Consider the following 23543-nt stretch of genomic DNA (forward strand, 5'->3'; position numbering starts at 1 on the left):
GGTAGTGGTGAACGGAACCCCCTCCGAAATGACGGAGGTGATCAGTGGAGTGCCCCAGGGCTCGGTCTTGGGCCCGATCCTATTCAACATCTTTATAAGAGATTTGATAGAAGGGCTCCGAGGTAAAATAACATTATTCGCCGATGACGCCAAACTAAACAATGTAGTGGGCAAAAGCACAACGGACAAAAATTCAATGCCCGACAACATGATGCACGACCTACTCCTACTGGAGCGCTGGTCTAGGACCTGGCAACTCAGCTTCAATGCCAAAAAGTGCAAAATTATGCACCTGGGCAGCCAAAATCCATGCAAGACTTACACCCTTAATGGCGAGATCCTAACAAGAACGGTAGCAGAACGAGACTTAGGGGTGATCGTCAGTGAGGACATGAAGGTTGCCAATCAAGTGGAGCAAGCTTCATCCAAGGCAAGACAAATCATAGGTTGCATACGCAGGGGTTTCGTCAGCCGTAAGCCTGAAGTCATTATGCCATTGTATAGATCCATGGTGAGGCCCCACCTGGAATACTATGTGCAGTTCTGGAGGCCGCATTATTGCAAGGATGTGCTGAGACTGGAGTCGGTCCAGAGAATGGCCACCAGGATGGTCTCGGGACTCAAGGATCTCCCGTGCGAAGAACGGCTAGATAAATTACAGCTATACTCGCTCGAGGAGCGCAGAAAGAGGGGAGACATGATCGAGACGTTCAAGTATCTCACAGGCCACATCGAAGCGGAGGAAGATATCTTCTTTTTCAGGGGTCCCATGGCAACAAGAGGGCATCCGTGGAAAATCAGTGGCGGGAAACTGCACGGCGACACCAGGAAATTCTTTTTCACTGAAAGGGTGGTTGATCGCTGGAATAGTCTCCCACTTCAGGTGATTGAGGACAGCAGCTGGGCCTGATTTTAAGGCCAAATGGGATCGACACGTGGGATCTATTCACAGAGTAAAGGTAGGGGAGGATCATCAGGGTGGGCAGACTGGATGGGCCGTGACCCTTATCTGCCGTCTATTTCTATGTTTCTACGTGGTGGGTGTTACACCGGGTGGATAGGGATTATACCCACTTATCACGGGCTCATAATACCCAGTCCCGTATTGACTATCTATTGGTGTCAAGCTCGCTTTTTGGGTCGGTGAGTGCGGCGGAAATTGGGGAAGTGGTGATCTCCAATCAATCTTTGGTCTGGCTTACCTTAGAGGGAGGCCCCTAAAGTGATCGTTGCCAGCGCTTGGCGTTTCCGCTCTCCTTTTATAACAATATTAAATTTCAGGAGATGCTAAGAGCACAACTGAAGAACTATGTCCTTAATAATGCAGCGCAGCAGGACCACCCAGTGCTTTTTTGGGACGCTGCTAAGGCAGTGCTGCGGGGGGCCATCATCAGTTATACTAGTTATGCCAAAAAAACGCAGGAGCGAGAAATCTTATGTTTGGATAAGGTTTTACGGCAGGCACGTCATCAATATGGTCGAACCCAGTTGGTAAAGGATAGAGCTCAGTATTTGGAGCTCTGGGTGGTTTTAATGAGTTGCTACACAAACGGGCGAGCAAATCCATGGCATATTACAAGTACCAGTTGTATCGTTATGGCCAGAAGGGGGGGTAAATTGATGGCTCATCTGATTTTTAAGGAGTGGGGACTGCGGACGGTGACAACTTTGAAGGATAAGAGAGGGTGTCAGGTCACTACGGATAGGGGTATCTGTGAGATCTTTTAGAATTACTATCGAACGCTGTATGCCCCTCCAGATGAGAGAGGTCTGTGTGGGCGCATGTATCTGCACAATGCAAATCATCCCTGGGTGAGTTCACCGGAGCAGGCGCAATTGGAAGCCTTGGTGCCTCCTGAAGAGGTGTATGCGGCGATTGTACAGAGTCCCTTGTTAAAGGCCTCTGGGGAGGACGGGTTTCGTAACAAATTTTATAAGATTTTAGGGGAAGGGATAGTGCAATCTTTGAATCAAGCATTCAATGTGATGATCCAGGCGGAGGCTATGTCTGAGAGGTTGAATATTGCGCGGATTTTGGTGCTACCGAAGCCTGGTAGGGACCCGACGGCGCTGGAGGCTTATCGTCCGATATCTTTGTTAAACACGGAGGTTAAACTGCTGGCCAAAATAATAATAATAATAACAGCTTATATACCGCAATACTGTGAAGTTCTATGCGGTTTACAAAAGATTAAGCAAAGGTACAAATTGACTGACTTCAAGAGGGGAAGAGGAAAGAGAAGTAATTAGACAGGAAATTCATTGTTGAGGAGAAAAGTGATCAAAAGGACAGTAGGTCGCTATTGAGAGGAAAGAAATAAGTGGATCAGTTGTCAAGATGTTTTAGGAACAGGTGTGTTTTTAGACGTTTCCTAAATTCCTCATAAGTAGAGGGCGAAAGTAATTGTTCTAGGTCTTTACCCCATGATGCTGCTTGGTGTGAGAGAAGGAATACTGGCGAATCAGTTGGCTCGGGTGCTGCCACGGATTTTGCATGGAGCGCAAGTTGGATTCGTCAAAGGTAGATCGATTGCCTGGAACATGCGTAAACTTTTGCTGTCCCTGGAGTTGAGGGCCTCTCAGAGATCGAGGGCCCTGTTGATTAGTTTTGACGCCGAAAAGGCATTCGACAGGGTGCGGTGAGACTTTATGTTTGAAACCTTGATGGCGTATGGAATTGGGGGCCATTTTCTCTTGGCAGTATGGGCTTTTTATGCTTCACCACATGGTCATATTTTGGTCAATGGCTTGGACTCTGACCGCTTTGATATTTCCCGTGGGACGCGGCAAGGTTGCCCTTCGCCCTGACTTTGGATGTCTATGCGATGCCGGAGATAAAGGGATTTCAAGTGGGGGCTTAAATTGGCAGCATATGCAGATGACTTGTTGGTGCATATTGTGGACCTTGAGCAGTCTTTGTCTGCATTATTGGAGTTGATGCACGAGTACGGGTTTAATCTGACTAAGTCTGAGGTGTTGGCATCTTCTGAGGATGTTCAGGAGGGGTGGGGGGCGCACTTTCCCTTACAGTGAGTACAGGGTTCGTTCCGCTACCTTGGGGTCCAGATTGCAATGGATGTCTGTGTCTTGTATCGTTTGAATGTGCCTAAACTGTTATTGGATATGAAACATTGGCTGGATGGTTGGCAATTGCTTCCCTTATCTTTGATGGGGCGGAGTCAGCTGGCTAGGATGATGGTATTGCCCAGGAAAGATCTTATTAAGGTCATTGGCATGTTTTCTAAATTTGTTTGGGCGGCAAAGAAGCCTAAACTGCCCTTGCAGTGTTTACAGGGGTGATAGGGATAGGGGGATTTGAGCCTGCCCATATTTGCAACGCTATAATTATGCCTGTCTGTTGCGCCACTTAGGGGATTGGCTGTTGGGGTCGACTAAGTTTACCCCGGTGCAGATGGAGCGAGCTTATTATGCCCCAATACACTTTTTTTCATTGGTGCATCTCCCCCGAGAATGGAGTAATGAATGCAAATTTCTCGCATGGATATTCCTTGTGCATATCCTGAAACCCTGACTGGCTAGGTATGGGTTGAGATCCCCGATCTAAAATAAATCTCAATGCACCCAAGCAAAAGTTATCACCTTCCAAAGTGTTTCTTCTGCCATCTGCACCAATGACAACATCAAACTCATACTCCGATACTGGATGTGGTGCTGGGTGAACTTCTGCTTTCCATCCTATTCCTGAAAATAAAATTCAAATCATTAACATTGTGTCAGTTCAGTTTCTATTTGTATATTCAGCTGAGAGATGCAATTTCTCTTTCTCTATTCTCTCTTAACCAGGTTGTGTCTCTTCCTTCAGAATGGAAAGATTTCTCATTAGAAGGAAAAATACTCGTTATTTTCATTTTATTTTAACCTAACCCACTCCATCTAAGAAATTTTAGGCTTTTTTTTGTTTGTTTTTGGGGGGAAGAGCTCAAAGTAGATACCATATTTTTCGCTCCATAAGATGCACCTTAGATTTAGAGGAAAGTAAGAAAAAAAACATTCTGAACCAAATTGTGCACCCTGTCTCCCTTCCCTGCCAGACTCTGCACCCTGTCCCCCCTTCCTTGCCAGGCTCTGCAACCCTGCCCCCTTCTCTGCCAGGCTCTGTACCCTGTCCCACTGCCCTGAAATGTAACCTCCCCCCCCTCACCTCTGGTGGTCTAGTGCAGGGATAGGCAATTCCGGTTCTCAAGAGCCGGAGCCAAGTCAGGTTTTCAGGATATCCACAATAAATATGCATGAGATAGATTTGCATCTCAAGGAGGCAGTGCTTGCAAATCCATCTCATACATATTCATTGTGGATATCCTGAAAACCTGACCTGGTTTCGGTTCTCAAGGACTGGAACTGCCTAACCCTGGTCTAGAGGTAGGCTGGGACAGGAGGGATCGGTCCCAGCCAACTAACAATTTGTTCCTCTGCCCCCCTCCCAGTACCTTTTTAAAATACCCCGTGCCCGCCCGCCCTTTTAAAATATCTCTGCCCCGCAGTACCTTTTTTTTTTTTAAATGCAAGATATCAGAGATGTTTATTTCCAAAAGATAACATTTAAATTAATAAACGCAAAATTCTTTGATAGGACCTTGGCATTCCAGGCAGGAGTAATGAATTCATGTCTGAACGCTCATCTCTTGATGAGGCTCTTTTGAACCTGGGCGTGGCAGCCTATTAAAAATGGACAGCTATGTGGTGGAATGAGCAAGCATGAAAAATAAAATAGCCATTATATTTTCCTTCCATTGCTCTGGATTTACTAGTCAGGGTTTGTTTATAAGATAAGGGCCTATCCAAGGGCAAAGGAGGAGGGTTTAAATGGCTAGATAAAATTACAATTGGAGAAGCCAGAACACAAACCAGATAAAACAAACAGGGGATAATATATTGACCTAAATATGTGTTTTGTGCTGAGGTCATTGGAAACAGGAGTAGGCCTTCTCTCATGTCACTAGAATTAATATATAAGCTCTGTTGAAGACCAGAGAAGATACACACAGGCTGTAGCTTAGTTTTATGAAATCCCATTGTTTTAATGTGTGTCCAGTCTGATCTCCAGAGACCTGCAGAACAGATAAGGTTTGGCTTTTGACCTGGTTGCTACAGAGATGGACTTTTCTTCTTATTACAGAGATTACATTCCAGGGGAGGGGGTTCCCTCTCCTTTTTTGCAGGGCAAAGTTAGAAATGCTAATTGGATATACAAAATAATGAATTAAATTTTAGTAAACTAATAACGTAGGGACTTTCATATTTAAGGGTTCAGATTGAAATATAATTACCTCTAACAATTGTACTGGAGGATGCGTATAGGAAAATGTAGGGTTTGTGGGAGTGGATTGGCCACTCCCCTTTTCTTTCACTGAGACATGGGATTTTCAGTGCATGCTCTTAAATGACTCAGTAACATGGGAGCAGTAGTTTGACTCTTAAAGAGAAATGATTTAAAGCTGTGTGAATGGATAATTTTTCCTCTGTAAGTATATTGTAATACTTTTTCCTGGTTTCTTCTGTACCTTTTCTTTATTAGATAAGCTAGTATTAAAATGTAACTTTTAAGAATTCTTTGTGTGAGGGGGACAGACACTCCCCCAATATGCATACAAGCGCCTTATATGGTATCAAGTATTCATGACCAATTAGATCAAGTTTAAGTTTCAAGTTTATTAAGTATTTGATTAATCACTTACTCAAATATCTAAGCGATGAACAAATCATTCAATTTACAGATAATACAGGGGTTATAAAAGACAGATGGACACTGAACAAAACATATTAAATTAACGACTAACAGAATAAACAGAAAAGGAAAACAAAGGGAAAGGCAGGGTAATGAAATACAATAATAATGATAGAAAGAAAGACGATTATGGTAAAAAACAATAGGAGGGAAATAAAAGAAGTAGCCTTATGAAAATAAGCAGATAGGCTGGGTCTCCTAAATATCATAAGCATCTTTGAAAAAAAAGCTCTTAAGTTTACTTTTAAATTTATCTAAGTTCTTTTCTTCTCTAAGATAAATAGGGAGAGAGTTCCAAGTTTGAGGAGCTGTAACAGAGATGATAAAGTGCCGCCATGTATTAATAACTTTAAGTGAGGGCATAACTAATAGATGTTGGTCAATAGATCTCAGTGATCTGATTAGGGTATAAGGGATCAATAACAGGCAGGCAGGCAGTAAAATGTAGTCATGTATTAGGTATATTTAAGTGAACCTAGCAGAACAGAATTTTGAGGGCGTTATGTCAGGGAAGTTGCATTTACACTCTCTGACTTGTAATGTTCCTCCATTGTACAAATGAATACCTTGAAACAGGACTGTCTGTTGAATTTTAATAAAACAAGATTTTATCTGGAATATTTGTACAATTATCATCATTTCAATGCACCTATGAGCAGGGTAGAACTAAAACTCTGCTCACTCTCCATCCCTCACCTACTATCAATTCCAGAAAGATCTTAAAACTTATCTATTCAAAAAATATGAAACTGAAGTCAGTGTAGGGCTAATTGCGTATGCACAGGAATAGTGTGCTTGGATTGTGTGGTTTGTTGAGTGTTTTATTTTTTGTTGAGTTCAACAATAGCCTGGGTATCTAAAAGAGTGAGTCACATGTTCATTCTCTTTATATTAACCGCAATGTTTAAGTTTGTGCAGAGATATGGTGTATAATATAGCTTTTTAGTAACTAGTAAGTCCAGTCAGACTTACCCGTGTCTTCTTTGCAATTTATTAATTTTCTAAATTCCGTTTGGTTACCAGCTGGCTATGCCTTTTGAGGTGTGTGAGATTGAGAGATAGCAATGTTACTTACCGTAACAGTTGTTATCCAGGGACAGCAGGCAGCTATTCTCACTAGTGGGTGATGTCATCCGACAGAGCCCCGATACGGACATCTTGCAAGCATGTTTTCTTGAAGAAACTCAGAAGTTTCGAGATGCCCGCACCGCGCATGCGCCAGTGCCTTCCCGCCCGATGTACCGGGCGTGTCTCCTCAGTTCAGGTAGCTAGCCTGAGAAGCCAACCCAGGGGAGGTGGGTGGGACGTGAGAATAGCTGCCTGCTGTCCCTGGATAACAACTGTTACGGTAATTAACATTGCTTTATCCCAGGACAAGCAGGCAGGTATTCTCACTAGTGGGTGACCTCCAAGCTAACCCCAATGGGATGGTGGGAGAGTTGGCAACTTAAGAGAACAAATTTTGTAACACTGTTTGGCCAAACTGTCCATCCCGTCTGGAGAAAGTATCCAGACAATAATGAGAGGTGAATGTATGAACCGAGGACCAAGTGGCAGCCTTACAAATCTCCTCAATCGGTGTCGATCTGAGGAAGGCAACAGAGGCTGCCATTGCTCTGACCTTATGGGCTGTGACCTTACAGGGAAGGGATAATCCAGCCTGGGCATAGCAGGAAGAGATACAAGCCGCCATCCAGTTGGAGATGGTGCGCTTCGATACAGGTCGTCCCAACTTGTTTGGATCAAAGGAGACGAAAAGTTGAGGAACAGTTCTGTGTGGCTTTGTGCGATCCAAGTAGAAAGCTAAAGCACGTTTACAGTCCAGAGTGTGTAAAGCAGATTCTCCAGGATGAGAATGAGGCTTTGGAAAGAACACTGGAAGCACGGTGGATTGGTTGATGTGAAATTCGGAGACCACTTTAGGCAAGAATTTTGGATGTGTACGAAGAACCACCTTGTCATGATGGAATACAGTGAACGGTGGATCCGCCACTAGGGCCTGAAGCTCACTGACCCGGCGAGCAGACGTGAGGGCCACTAGAAAAACCACCTTCCAGGTGAGATACTTAAGTGGAGCCTTGTTGAGAGGTTCAAACGGAGGCTTCATGAGATGAGATAGGACAACATTGAGATCCCAAACTACAGGAGGAGGTTTGATAGGAGGGTTGACATGAAAAAGACCTTTCATAAATCTGGAAACCACAGGATGAGCAGACAAAGGTTTCCCCTGTAGAGGCTGATGGAAAGCCGCAATAGCACTCAGGTGGACTCGTATAGAGGTAGACTTGAGACCAGACTGAGACAGGTGTAGAAGATAGTCCAATACAGAAGAAAGGGAAGCTCGCTGAGGTTCCATGACATTGGAAATACACCAGGAAGAAAATCTAGTCCATTTTTGGGAATAGCATTGTCGAGTAGCAGGCTTCCTGGAAGCCTCCAAGACCTCCCTCACTGCTTGAGAGAACTGGTGAGGAGTTATGTTGAAAGGAACCAAGCTGTCAGGTGGAGGGACTGCAGGTTGGGATGAAGTAGTGAACCTTGATGTTGAGTAAGTAGTGAAGGAAACACTGGAAGAAGTACTGGCTCCCTGCTGCTCAGTTGAAGTAGAAGGGAGTACCAAGGTTGTCTGGGCCACCGAGGAGCAATCAGAATCATGGTGGCATGGTCTGATCTCAACTTGACCAGAGTCTTTTGAATGAGAGGGAATGGAGGAAACGCATATAGGAAGCGATTCCCCCAATCCAGTAGAAAGGCGTCTGCCTCGAGGCAATGAGGAGTGTAGATCCTGGAGCAAAACTGAGGCAGTTTGAAGTTGTGGGGGGCTGCAAAGAGGTCTATCTGAGGCGTTCCCCACTGAGCAAAGATCTGATGAAGGGGGTCGGAGTGGAGCGTCCATTCGTGAGGCTGGAGAAAACGACTCAATTTGTCTGCCAAGACGTTGTCTTTCCCCTGAATGTAGACAGCTCTGAGGAAGGTGTTGTGGCGGACCGCCCAATCCCAGACTCGAAGAGCTTCCTGGCAAAGAGGGGCCGAGCCCGTGCCCCCTTGTTTGTTGACATAATACATGGCGACCTGATTGTCGGTGCGAATAAGGACCACCATGTCGTGAATCAGATGTTGAAAAGCTTGGAGAGCATTGAAGATGGCTCTGAGCTCCAGAAGATTGATTTGATGGAGTCGTTCCGCACTGGTCCAGAACCCCTGAGTGCGAAGACCATCAAGATGAGCCCCCCATGCATAGTTCGATGAATCGGTCGTGAGAACTTTCTGGTGGGGAGGAGAGTGAAACAGCAAACCTCTGGATAGATTCGAAGAGGTCATCCACCAGAGAAGAGACTGCCGTAGAGCAGGAGTGACTACAATGTGACGGGACAACGGGTCGGACACCTGAGTCCACTGAGATGCCAGGGTCCATTGAGGAATTCTGAGATGAAGTCTGGCAAAAGGCGTCACATGAACTGTAGATGCCATGTGGCCCAAGAGGACCATCATGTGTCTCGCTGAGATGGATTGGCGAGAAGACTCCGACTGGCAGAGTAGAAGGAGAGCATCCATGCGTTGAGGAGGAAGGAATGCTCGAAGTTGGATGGTATCCAGGACAGCCCCGATAAAGGGGAGAGACTGGGTGGGCTGAAGATGTGACTTGGGAAAGTTGATCTCGAAGCCCAAGTTCTGCAGGAAACAAATTGTAGTCAAGGTCGCCGAAATGACCTCTGGAGCCGACGGTGCCTTGATGAGCCAGTCGTCGTGGTATGGAAACACCTGGAGACCCATGTTCCGGAGTGCAGCGGCCACCACCACCAGACACTTCGTGAAGACTCTGGGCGACGAGGAAAGGCCGAATGGAAGCACTCGATACTGCAGATGCAGATGTCCCACCCGAAATCTGAGGAACTTGCAGGAGGCCGGATGAATCGGGATGTGAGTGTAGGCCTCCTTGAGGTCCAGAGAGCATAACTAATCGTTCTGCTCGAGGAGGGGATAGAGAGAGGCAAGGGTCAGCATACGGAACCGCTCCTTGACCAAAAACTTGTTGAGGACTCGAAGGTCCAAAATGGGACGCAGATCGCCCGTCTTCTTCGGGACCAGGAAGTACCGGGAGTAAAACCCCAGGTTTTGCTGATCCAATGGAACCGGCTCGACGGCCCGAAGCCGAAGCAGAGCCTGAGCCTCCTGGAGGAGAAGAGCGGTCTGCGTCAAGTTTGAAGGATACTCTCTTGGCGGGTGGTCCGGGGGGACCCGTTGGAAATGAAGAGAGTATCCCTCTCTTACGATGGTAAGGACCCAAAGGTCCGTGGTGATTGTCTCCCATCGATGACAAAAATGATGGAGACGACCCCCAATGGGAAAAACGGGTGGAGACAGAACGAGGTCGGTTATGCTCCCTGGAAGAGAGTCAAAAAGGCTGAGTAGCCTTGGGTGCAGCCGGGATCTGAGGCTTCTGCTGAGGCTTCTGGGGAGGCTGTCTCTTCGCAGGCTGTCTCGCAGGAGGAGTCTGCCTCGGTTGATAACGCCGCTGGTAAATTAGAGGCGGCCTGGAGGGACGAGACTGTTGAGGCTTGGGCTTAGGCCACAGAATAGACTGGAAGGACTTCTCATGGTCCGAAAGCTTCTTAGTAACCGTCTTGATAGACTCATCGAACAGATCCGCCCCCGCACAAGGCACATTTGCAAGCCTGTCTTGGAGGTTTGGATCCATATCAATCGTACGAAGCCATGCCAGGCGACGCATGGCGACCGAACAGGCCTCAGCCCGTGCCGAGAGCTCGAAGGCATCGTAGGAGGATTGCATCAGCTGCAGGCGTAACTGGGAAAGGGTCGCCACCACCTCTTCAAACTCGTATCGAGCCTGAGCATCGATAAAAGGGATGAACTTGCGGAGCACCGGCAAGAAAAAGTCCAAATATGAAGAAAAGAAGAAATTGTAATTGAGCACTCGAGTCGCCATCATCGAGTTCTGGTAGATACGTCTACCAAATTTGTCCATTGTCCTCCCTTCACGGCCCGGTGGTACTGAGGCGTAAACCTGGGAGGGATGAGATCGTTTGAGGGAGGACTCGACCAGAAGGGACTGATGAGATAGTTGTGCCCCTCAAATCCTTTGTGGTGTACGATGCGGTATCGAGCATCCAACTTACTGGGAACTGCAGGGATGGAATACGGTGTCTCAAAACAACGCATGAAAGTCTGGTCAAGCAGTTTATGCAGAGGAAGCCGGAGCGTCTCCGCCGGAGGATGAGGCAAATGCATGGTGTCCAGATACTCCTTAGAATATCGAGAACCCATGTCCAAAGTCACATCCAAGTCATCCGCCATTTGTCGGAGGAAGGAGGAGAAGGACAGTTGGTCCGCCAGCGCCGGCCGGCGCGACGGACTAGAAGAAGTGGAAGCCTCCGGGTCCAGAGAAAGCTGAGAGCGACAAGGAGAATAGGAGGTAGATGGTTCCTCATACTCCGGCCCCTCAGGCGGGGATAAATCCGACGAGGAGTATCCCAAACGCTGGATCTTCTTTTGCGGGGACACCTCCTAATGACGTGAGGAGTGGCGAGATGAGTGTCGAGATCGATGCCCCTCTCGGTGCCGGGATGGGGAACGAGATCTTCTATGCATCGCACGATCCCCCGAAGCTTCCAAGGAATGGATGGGACTAGATGCAGTGGATCGCAGAGGTGGTAAGGATGCGGACTCACGCAGTGCCACCCAGGTCTGGTATGGAGTGCGGAAGAACTCTTCCTGCGATGCAGTATGCCCAGGACTTCGATTATCAGGGGCTGACCCAGCACTCTGCTGTCGAGGAGGCGTAATGGGCTCCAAAGGCGGCATATCACTAAATGAAGGCCGTCTCGAGACTCCCGCCGCCCTCCGCCGATCCTCCTCGTCGAGCAGAGAGATCGAACGACGAGGAGGAGGGGGAGGGGGCGGACCGCCCCCCTGGACCGGGACCGGGAGGTCACCCTGAATGGAGGCGATAAGCCGGGGTCCCATAGACTGCATAAGCTCGACAAACTGAGCTTCCAGCAGGGATCGCAGCGAAGCCGATATGGAGGGATCCGCACCGAAAGGGGGTCCTCCAGCCCGGTCTTCGCGCTCCTTCGTGGCCAAGTGCTTCTGCTTGCTAGCTTTAGGCACTTTGATGACCACCGGAGGGACAGTGGAAGGCGGTACCTGAGCCGAGGAGACGGGGACAGGCACTGATGCCGAACCAGAGGCAGAAGTCGGAGTGAACGATGCCGGCTTCACGATGCCAGATGCAGGAGTCGTCGATGCAGGTTTCGACCGGATCGGCGAAACATCAGTAGAAGTAGAAGCAGATGGCTCTTTGGCAGACTCCATCTTAAACATCGACTCCCAGAGCAAGCAGCGCCTTTTGAACGAGCGCGCAGTGAGCGTGGAACAAGGCCGGCACGATTTCGGAACGTGTTCTGGACCAAGACACTGAAGACAGCGTCGATGCGGGTCCATCAACGAAATCGCACGCTGGCACTTGCTGCACTTTTTAAAACCGGTGATTGGCCGGGACATAGGCTGGAAAATCGTCGCTGCAAGGTCGAAGGCGCTAGGCCTAAGCCACGAGGCCGGCCCGGCCGAACCGCCGGAAGAAATAATTTTAACATTTTTTTTTTTTTTTTAGAAAATATAAAGTAAAATTGAAATAAATCAAATAAACAAAAAAAACACGGTAGAAAGAAGGCAAATTACTGAAATTCAGTCAGCGCAGAATGAAGTGAAACTTCTCAGCTCCGCGGAAAGAAAAGAACTGAGGAGACACGCCCGGTACATCGGGCGGGAAGGCACTGGCGCATGCGCGGTGCGGGCATCTCGAAACTTCTGAGTTTCTTCAAGCAAGACATGCTTGCAAGATGTCCGTATCGGGGCTCTGTCGGATGACATCACCCACTAGTGAATACCTGCCTGCTTGTCCTGGGATAAGTACATTTTAGTTTACTTCACCATGCGGTTTACATTTCTTTACTTTGAACACCTGCATTAAATAAATTTATATCTAATATAATAAAAGGCTAAGACGCGCATGCGCACTCCCATCGCGTGTTCTGTTTTCTGTGCGCTGTAGGGCGCGTGAAACACTCCCTCTCCTCCCCCAAGGCGGGTGTCGGCCGCGGCGGCTGTCGGTGGTTGCAGGCCGCGCGAAGCTCTCTCTCCCCCCCCCCCCCGAAGCGGATGTCAGCGGTTGCAGGCCGCGGGAGCCAGGACGCCATTTAAAAAACAAAACAGGCAAGTTTTTAAAGTCATGAATTGAGTCCTTGGTATCAAAATTTTAAAAAATTGTTTGGATGTCGGACGCGGCGGCGGCCGTGCTGTTCTTCGGTCTGCCCTGCTCCTTGCCTTACTATATTTTTAAGTTGAAAGACAAGGCAGCGGCTCCTCTCAGGATCCCCTCCTGCGTCGGAAGTCCGATGCAGTCGGGGATCTTGAAAGGAGCTGCTGCCGCCGTGTCTTTCAACTTAAAAATATACTAAGGCAAGGAGCATGGCAGACTGAATGTAACTCACCGTGAGCTAAATTCAAACATGTAAATCAAGAATGGGTCAAATCAGGCTAATACGTTGGTTATGTTAGCTCTGTTGCATGAAAACTTTCTTTTCTCTCAGTTTGCCAGCAACCCTAGGAATGACATCATTTACCGGAAATATCTCTATGTCTTAGTTACTCGGGAATAGGCATCTGCGCAGTCACGGGATCTCCACGCTACTTCCTCGTCCTGTGACTGTGTGGAGGTCTACCTGCAGTCCAAGGCATGAGAGTCTTCAAGATGACTTTCCATTCATCTATGAAGCTCAAACAGATCCTGCTGGGGCGAGAGACTGAGCGAGCCCTGCTGCTGTTAACAGGTACAGATATTACCTACTCAGCAACTTTGTCCTCTTCTAATAGCCTCAGTGCCTGTCGCTTTCAGGACGCACACCACCAATGCCCTCAAACTCTGCTCTGCCATTTGCAGCCCCTGTGCTCATGTGTATTTTATTACAGGCTTCTCTCACTATTTTCAACTCTTGCATTTTTTGCATTTTTCTGGATTCTCCTCTGGTATTTTCAACCAGATGTAGAGGACTCAGGTGGAATAGAAGTAATAAACTATAATATAATAATGGGCCAGGGAGAGAGACAGAGAGACAGAAAGAAAAAAGTGGAGGGGGAGAGGGAAAAGGGACTGCTTTGGGGGGGAGGGGTGTGCTGGGGGGGCAGGCAGCAATCTTGGTTTGCTCGGGGGGCCAGAGAGAGATAGGCTGAGGGTCAGGGGGAGAGACAGAAAGAAAGATAAACAGATAGATAAGGGGCCAGGGAGAGACACAGACAGAAAGAATTACAAACAGACAGGGGAGCCAGAGAGACAGACAGACAGTGGCCAAGGAGCGAGAAAGAAAGACAGACAGACAGCGGCTAAGGAGACAGAGAGACAGAAAGAAAGACAGACACACACACACATCTGTTCTAGCACCCGTTAATGTAATGGGCTTAAAGACTAGTCCTGTATAATAAAATGCTAGCCACGCATGCGCACTCCTATCTGCGTGTTCCATGATCAATAGGTCTGTGGCCGCAGGAGTGCGCATGCGCGAATCCCCAGCACCTACCTACACTCGCCAGAAGGACTGGACCCCAGCGCTGGACATCCTGCTCTCCTGTCGGCTCCTCTCATGAGCCGCACCAGCGTCGGAGAAGGCTTCCGACGCTGGCGGGGATCGAGAGGAGCCGTGGCGACACCTCAAGGGGCGGGAAGGGAAGCGCCAAAAAAAGACTCCAGCCGCTACTTTCTTCACGGTCCCGACTCAAAACACCGATTCAAGCAGTGTGTGCAGCACTCTACACACGCTGCTTCAGGGCCTTCTATTGCCCTGATTTGCTCTGCCGCATCTCTGATGATGTCATCAGGGACGTGCCAGAGTAAATCAGGGCAGTAGAGTGCTGCACACGCTGCTGGAGTCGCAGGTTTGTCTGGAAAGGGGAGCAGGAGAGAAGACATGCACAGCCACTTGCAGCAGGGGCTTAGAGGGCAAGAGAGCTGCAATTGGACAGACTGAGGTAGGAAATGTTCAGATAAAGGGCTGAAACTGAAGAAGGAAAGAAAATTGGAGAGACTGAGGTAGGAAATGTTCAGAGAAAGAAGAGATGACTGAAGAAGGAAAAAAAATAGGAATAAATACCTACAGGGAAACACAAGATCAGGAGTATACAGAGAAAAAAATACAGCATAGAGGTTTGCAGGAAAAAGGAACACATAGAGAAAGTAGAGCAGAGACCCCTGCAAGAAGAGGCAAAGAGACTGGGGATGAGAAAGAGAGCAGACATGCTTGCAGGAGAAAAAGCGAGGCAGTAATGTTACAGCTAGTTTCTCCTCATATCTTCTTGCGCAAACCTCCTATCATTTTCGTCGCCCTCCTCTGGGCCGTCCTTCGCCAGATACGGTCTCCAAAACTGAACACAATACTCCAAGTGGGGCCTCACCAATGACCTGTACAGGGGCATCAACACCTTCTTCCTTCTACTGGCTACGCCTCTCTTTATACATCCCAGCATCCTTCTGGCAGCAGCAACTATCCTGACACACTGTTTTTTCACCTTTAGATCTTCAAACACTATCACCTCAAGGTCCCTCTCCCCATTCATGCATATCAGCCTCTCACCTCCTAGCATATACGGATCCTTCTGAGTATTAATCCCCAAATGCATTATTCTGCATTTCTTTGCATTGAATTTTAATTGCAAGATATTAGACCATTCCTCTAACTTTTGCAGATACTTTTTCATATTTTCCACTCCCTCTTCAGTGTCCACTCTGTTACAAATCTTGGTATCATCCGCAAAAAGGCAAACTTTTCCTTCTAACCCTTCAGCAATGTCACTCACAAACATATTGAATAGGATCGGCCCCAGCACTGAACCCTGAGGGACTCCGCTACTCACCTTTCCTTCCTCCAAGCAACTTCCATTAACCACCACCCTCTAGCGTCTGTCCGACAGCCAGTTTTAATCCAGTTCACCACTTTGGGTCCTAACTTCAGCCTTTCAAGTTTGTTCAAGAGCCTCCTATGAGGAACTGTATCACAGGCTTTGCTGAAATCTAAGTAAATGACATCTAGCATATGTCCTCGATCCAGTTTTCTGGTCACCCAATCAAAAAATTCAATCAGGTTTGTTTGGCATGATTTACCTTTTGTAAAGCCATGTTGCCTTGCATCCTTTAACCCATTACATTCTAGAAAGTTCACTATCCTTTCTTTTCAGAAACACTTCCATTATTTTTCCAACAACCGAAGTGAGGCTTACCGGCCTATAGTTTCCCACTTCATCTCTGTGACCACTTTTATGAATAGGGACCATATCCGCTCTCCTCCAATCCCCAGGAACCACTCCTGTCTCCAGAGATTTGTTGAATAAGTCTTTAATAGGACCCGTCAGAACCTTTCTGAGCTCCCTCAGTATCCTGGGATGGATCCCGTCCGGTCCCATCTCTTTGTCCACCTTCAGTTTTTCAAGTTGTTCATAAACACTTTCCTCCGTGAACAGCGCAGAATCTACTCCATTTTCTCGCGTTTTTTATCAGACAGTCTCAGTCCTTCTCCAGGATTTTCTTCCGTGTACACAGAACAGTATTTGTTTAGCACGTTTGCTTTTTCCTCATCACTCTCCACATATCGGTTCCCAGCATCTTTTAGTTTAGCAATTCCATTTTTCATCTTCCTCCTTTCACTAATTTATAAGAAAAAATATTTGTCTCCCTTTTTAACATTTTTAGCCATTTGTTCTTCTGCATGCGCTTTTGCCAGACGTATCTCGGCTTCTTTCAGTTCCACCCGGTAGTCCTTTTCTGCACTCCTCTTGGGTTTTTTTAATATTTCACGAATAATAATATAATAATGTCTTATAGACACCATATAGTCACTTAGTTAGACTGATTTTCATAAATGTAAGTTATTTATTTTCTACATGTTTTAATTTATGTTTAAATTTTGGTTTTTGTTGATATATACCTCCTATTCTTTTATATTGTAATTTTAATCATGTGTAAATCGCTTTGAAAACTGATAAAGCGATTAATCAAATATATATTAAACTTGAAACTTGAAACTATTCAAGCTGTATCTGTTATACTGCAGATGTTAACTTTGTGAGATGTATTAAAACTAATAAACATTATTTAACTAAAAATAAAAAGCAACTTAATTTTCTTACTCTTGTTTTCCTGGTCTTCAGGAGGTTCAATGAGCCCCTGAAATTGCACATTGACATGTATCTCAATTCCTAGGATTAAGGCGACTTTTAAAAGAATTAGTTGAAGCTGACGAATACCTACAAGGAACAAGAGAGAGACAAGCAATGAAGAGATCATATAATTTGCACTGAAACATGAAATTAGAAAATGAAGGCTTTCAGTTATTTAAATTACAGAATGCAGAGACAAAATAACTATCATCCACATATTAAAGAGTCAACATGTCCCAACACTTAACCTCAGAGAAAACAAAATAAGTTCTAAAGTCCATTCAGTCTGTGACCAATCTGTATTTACTGTATACTCAAATAAGTCAATCCGAGTATAATACAAGGTACCCATTTTCCCCCCAAAAGGAGGAAAAAAGGTTGACTCGAATATAAGACTGGGGGGGGGGGGGAGGGTTTAATATTCATGTGCCCTGCCATGCTCAGCACCCAGCCCCCTACCTCCCAGGCTCTGCACCCTGTCCCTGCCTCCACTGAGCCTGCTGTATGATCTGGTGGTCCAGTGGTAGGCCAGTACAGGATGGATCCCTCCCGTCTCTTGCCCCGGCCGACTCTGACAATTTTTTTACCTCCCTCTCGCCTTTCCCCGCATATCTTTTTGAATCCCTTGTGATCCAGTGGTGTACAGGGTAGAACGAGCTTTCCATGCTCCTGCCCCGTGCTGAGCCCCTCCCTGAATGGCTACCTCGAGTTTTCATGGCCCAGTGGTAAACCGGGCAAGAGTGAACTTTTTGCGCTCCTGCCAGGCCCTGAGCCGCCCCCTGAATGGCTGCCGGCAGTTCTCATGAGTCCCGTGAGAACTGGCGGCAGCCATTCAGGGAGCAGCTCAGGGCCTGGCAGGAACACAAAAAACTTGCTCATTGCTTCCAGTCATATTTATGCATTCTTATAGTGTTTGTATACACTAGACTTTTTGACAGCTTGTTGTGATAGCACGTTCATTTGCATGACGATAAAGTCACCTTGTCAACTCAGTGATTTTTAAATGGCAGCGTTTTGCGCGCGCTTTGAAAATGTTGGCAAAAAGTGAGACGGCATCCTGGACATCGAAATACTGACAGGTATCAAACCTAGTTTGCCTTTTAAACAGCATATTAGATGATTTTTTAAAGTCATGTTCTTTACACTAATGAACATTTGAAAACAGAAACCGAATCCATTCACTGTTTGTTTGGGCAGTAAAAGCACTTAAACCTATCAAGTTAAGCATCGGGTCTCCTGACGAAGGAAACGAAACAAGGTCCGCATTGGGACCCGAAACCCTGAAGTCTACATAAAATAAGTGTACAACACATTGCACGTTTGAGAAAATTGAGTTGCAAGTGAAGTTTATTGAATTCTGAGCATATGTGGAAAAATATTGTAGTTTGTGTTGAGTAAAGTTTGTTTGGATTTTCACAGCACACAGAAAAATTGGTGTACAATCCCCTATCAGTGACACCACCATGCTAAATGTTCACTCTCCCACTGCATGAGGTGACAAACCATTCACCCTTGCTCTAGATAGCAACCGGAAGTGAGATGCAAATTGCTCTAAAATCCAGAGATCTGTAGTGATGAGCTCCCACCAGTGAATGTAATATTTAAGCCATCCTTCAATTGGCTGAGGCAGATATTTGAGAATGGGAATGGTGGCTGTGCTCCTGAGGAACACATCAAAAAGGCTGTGTAGATTTTTGTTGAGCAGCCTGTTGCTTAGGTTGTTGACGTGATTGCTGCTTTTGCTTCCTAGGTTGAGGAGGAGCAGGAGGAGCAGACTTAGCAGTAAACCTGCATTGGTAAGAAAAAGTAGGTCTGAAAGCACGAGGTGGTTGAGCTTTTTCTTTGGTTTGACCAATGTGTCCCACCTGGTCTCATGGGTAGACAATTTTTGAGTAGCAGTGTCCATGGATGGTCCAAAAAGTTCATCCCCACGATCTTGGTGGTTGACACCAAGTTCGAAGACACAGAGCCAGGCAAGGCGTCTCATAGCCACCGACATAGCTGCCGCTCGTGAGGTAAGTTCAAACGTGTCATAGGTAGAACGAACCATATACTTCCTCAATTGGAAAACTAGCAATAAGATTTTGAAAAGTCTTGAGTTTTGTGTGAGGGAATGTATTTTTGAAAAGCTGAAAACTGCTTAACCAGATGTTTCAGAGAGAATGAAAAGTGGAAATTATAGTTTCCAGCTCGGTTCGCCAACATTGCATTTTGGTAAAGGCGTTTACCGAATTTGTCCATTGCTTTACCCTCTCTGCTATGTGGTACAGAAACGTAGACACTAGCCCCTACAGACTTCTTCAAGGTCGACTCCACCACAAGAGACTCTTGAAGAAGCTGAGGTTTATCGAACCCAGGAATTGGAACCACTCTGTATAATGAGTCAAGCTTTCTAGGAGCCACAGGAATAGAAAGTGGAGTTTCTAGATTTTTGTAGAAAGCATTCACACAAAATGTCATGAAGAAACTTCACCAGTTCTTTTGGTGGTTGATCATAGTCTAGAGCAATATATCATAAACTGTGTCCCTTTTGAGATTTTAAGTGTGCCATGGCTCACAGGGCAGAAAGAGAGGCTCCGGCGCCTATGTCAGCTGACTTCTACTGTCGTGTTACGCGTATCTGCCAGGACTCCTGCCTTCCTTGTCTACGCGCCCCTGGACCAGCATTGGCAGCTCTGTGTGCTTTTAACTTCGGCACACAGCTACCGCTAACAGTAGTTTAACCCGGTTTCATCAGGCAGCCTCGGGGCCTTTGTTAGGCCGGCCCAGCAAAGGCCCCGAGGTTGCCTGATGAAACCGGGCTAAACTACTGCTAGCGGCAGCTGTGTGCTGAAGTTAAAAGCACAAAGTAAGCTGTCGCTAGCAGTGACAGGAGAGGTATTGCTGGACAGGGAAGGGAAGGGTACTGCTGAACATGGGGAGCAGGAAAGGAGATTTCCATCCCGTGGCAAACATGGTACTTCCAATGCTGAAAATAAAAGGGATTCAATCGGATGTTGTAGATCTATCCAGTGTTGGACTAAAGGTGCTGACAGGACTTGAGTTCTAATTCTACTTAAATGTTCTGTTATACGTGAACTTATAGTCCTAATCATGTGCCCTACATAAAATTTTGGACAGGGACATTGTATTATGTAAACTAATCCACTGGTAGTACAATCAAAAGCAGCACCTTTAGTCCAACACTGGATAGATCTACAACATCCGATTGAATCCCTTTTATTTTCAGCATTGGAAGTACCACGTTTGCCGTGGGGTAGAAATCTAGTACAGATTTTGTGGAACAAAGAGCAACGTTGGATTTTTAAGTTACATACTTTAATCCCTGCTGGGTTAAATAGTGAGCTTGAATGGCAAGCATTTCTTTAGTATTTTGAATATCAGTTCCGATTGATTGCCACTAGGTGGCAGTACTGTGTAGAAAATAAAGTACTGTATTAACCTTTTTTACTATATGTTCTAGTCCCCTGTGTTCCAGATATTGGCCACTAGATGGCAGTAATATGCAGAAAATAGAGTACTGACTTCTTTACTTTTGTATCTTTTGAGATTATTTTTCCAAGTAATGAGTTCTTTATGAACTCTAATATCAGGTTTTTCTCATTTATTTATTTTTTAGCTTCCCTTAGTCTTTCTGGTTTTGAATAAGTGTGTCCTTTGAGTTGACAGGAAGGGTAGACTGGACATCATCACGTTTTGACTTGTTGATGCTCAGTTCTTTAAAATCAGCTATTTGTAGGTGTTTCTCCTGTTAAGAGACTTGTGAGAGCATTTGATTGAAGATTTGAGCTGCTTTAAAGGCAACCAGCGTGTTGAAATGCCGTTTTTACACAAATAATTTACAATATAAGTTTTATTAAGTAAGAGTTGCATTTATATTTAGCAGTAGTAACACGTTTTTCATTTCTTATTTAGTTTTAGAGTATTCCCTGCCACCCAGTTCATTCAGCTGAGTGTGGCTCTATTCTAATGCTGTTTGGTTTCCTGAAGCAGGAGCACGAAATGTGTGCACGTTGAAACCAAGAAACCAAGCTTTAAGTTAAGCAAACTTTTTGTTTTCTAATATTTATTTGGTATGAATTTGGCACAAATTTGGCACTATTTATTGCTTTAAAATATGAAAGATTCAGCAATGATTGGGTGGTGAGGTGGCAAAATAGGGGGGGGGTTACCTTCTCAAAAAGCCCCTCCATGTCTCTGAGATGATCTTTACATATATATAGCTTTATTTAGGTAATTTTTGGGCAGTGCTCCGATATTACTATATACAAAGTTTTTCACTGCCTATTTTCTTTTTGATGTATTCCTTTACCCTGAATTTTTTTTGACTAAAGATGGATGCAAGGCAGAAAGTAAAGACGGAGAGAAAAGCAGTCCACGGATAAGAAGGCCCTGGAAACATAGTTAAGCGCACAGAAAAATAAAGGGCTAGATTCACTAAGCAAACCGATTGGTTTACGACCCCTTAACGAGCAAATTTCCCTCCGGCCTGATTCACTTACCACTCCTGCGATCCACTTTGAATCCGTGCATGCAAATGAGGAGAAACGCCTGCAAATTGGACAGCGACCCGATTCACTACACAAAATTCCACATCAGACAGGGCTGGCTGATCAACGGAAGAAGCGACTGCTGGGGAGAAGTTGAAAACGTCCTTCTGACTCTCCTATTCTATTGAAGCTCTGCTCTCTGCCCTGTCAGCGTCTATCTTCTGCAACCCCGAACGCCTCCTGCAGCCCTGATCTGCCTGCCCTGGCTCTCACAGTCCTGCACCCCTGGGCTTGCCTGCCCCGAATGCCTGCCTGACATGAAATCTCTGCTCCCCCTGGCTCTTCTGCCTTCCCTCTAGTGCGAACCTGCGGGTTTAAAGCAGGGCTGCACGGGCTTGCACTGAAGGGAAGGAGGGAAGAGGCTACTACATGTAACAGCACTGCCCCAAACATGTCTGTCCCTGCCCCAGTAACAGCACTACCCCGAACACTGCCCCAGTAACAGCACTGCCCCGACTTCCTGTGGGTTTAACCTGAAGCGGGTTAAACCCATGGGCTGCAAAAGTTAAAAGTAAAAAAAAAAAGTTGCAGCTAGGACAAGTCTGCACGGTCTGCGCATGCATGAGCCGTGCAGGCAGATGGAAGCGTTTCTCCATTTGCCCCCATCTGCATCTTTTTGTTTTCTGAATTGGTCGGACCTGCCAGAATCGGGCCCAATCTGGCAGGTTAATGAGTCCTGGCCAAAGTCACCAGACAACAAAGGTAGGGAAAATGATTTTATATATATTGATTGAAATGTGTCAGTTTTCAGAATTTCTATCTGCTGTGTATATGAAAAATGAATGGAAAAAATTACATTACAATTAATAAGGGGGGTGGGATCTGGGGAAGAGCTTAGGTGGGTCTAGGGTGGAGTTTGGGAGGTCTGTGGTTGGGGGTACTCAGTTGATATTTGTTAGACTTCCCTGCTGGCATGCCCTACTGGCATTTCAGGGCCTGTCTGGAGAACCTCTGCGCATGCGTGGATGTCAGCGTGATGATGTCACACATGTGCGTGATGTCATCACAGCGACATCCGCATACTTCTGGGTGCCTTGAGCCGTTGCCACTAGCTTTAGTGTGCCCCAGCTCAAAAAGGTTTGAGAGACACTGGTCAAGAGCCTGCAAGAACTGTTTACTATACTTGGAGTCCGCCTCCAATGAAATGGAAAAGTCCTCAGACATGTGCCAGAGAAACCTTGCAAAATAGGACCTCCCATAAAAAGCAGCAGGATGAGAAAAACGCTGAGGTGAAGCTGAACTATCAGTGTCCTCATCATCAGACGAGAATGGTTCCTGCTCCGAGTCTCCTAATAAGTCTGAGTCCTGAATGGAATGAGGACCGTGTCAGAGACTCAGTGCCGAAGGCTCAATATGTTTCATCTTATGAAAAGCCTTCCAGGACCGCACCGGCATCATCTCTCTAGATATTTGAGTCGAGAATGACTGGTGCCATACAGTGAGATCACTTGACTCCTGTGCTAAAGGTCCCCACACCGGTGGATCATCAACTTAACAAAACTAAACTAAACTAAACTAAACCTTGGGTTTATATACCGCACGAAAACTTAAGGTGGAGTCGGTGTCGCTATCTGCTCAGACTGAACTGTCACCTGGAGAGCCGGTGTTGACCTAGCTTGGATAGCCGGTGTCGACGTGGCCATAAATTGGATTGATACCAGCATTTGAAAATGCTCACCCAATTTCTCCCTAAGCAAATTATCAATTCTCTGCTTAAGGGAGAGCACTGGTACCACTGGCTTTTTCACCGATACCCCTGGTGTAGCACTCCGGTCCAGTTATGAGGAAGCCGATGTCGAGGCATTCACCAAAATCAGGACTGAGCGCTTACGGGACTTTTTTGAGGTCGGCATGACTCGACTTAATGCCACTTTAACCAGAGGAGGTAGGGGAAGGCTTCTTAACTGAGGTTGCAATACCGGAAATGTTTCTGTCGGTGTCGATATATGCGGTGTTGTTTTGGTTGGTGCCTGTATTGATGTCAACTCCCCCTTCATAGCGACACAGAACAATAACTTCTGTTG

The 23543-nt window shown here is 46.2% G+C and overlaps 1 protein-coding gene across 17 annotated transcripts in view; it reads right to left on the reverse strand.

Annotated features, from left to right (window-relative positions):
- Positions 1-23543, reverse strand: part of MICAL3 (microtubule associated monooxygenase, calponin and LIM domain containing 3) — a 711269-nt gene that overhangs the window by 554749 nt on the left and 132977 nt on the right. For all 17 annotated transcript variants that reach the window (XM_033950898.1, XM_033950894.1, XM_033950891.1 and 14 more), the window contains 2 exons: positions 16940-17056; positions 3601-3702 (listed from right to left, as the gene is read on the reverse strand). In XM_033950898.1, coding sequence (XP_033806789.1) covers positions 3601-3702; positions 16940-17056 — 219 coding nt within the window. The remainder of the gene's footprint in view (positions 1-3600; positions 3703-16939; positions 17057-23543) is intronic.

This window comes from Geotrypetes seraphini, chromosome 7 (genome assembly GCF_902459505.1).
Source record: "Geotrypetes seraphini chromosome 7, aGeoSer1.1, whole genome shotgun sequence".
Taxonomy (NCBI): Eukaryota; Metazoa; Chordata; class Amphibia; order Gymnophiona; family Dermophiidae; genus Geotrypetes; species Geotrypetes seraphini.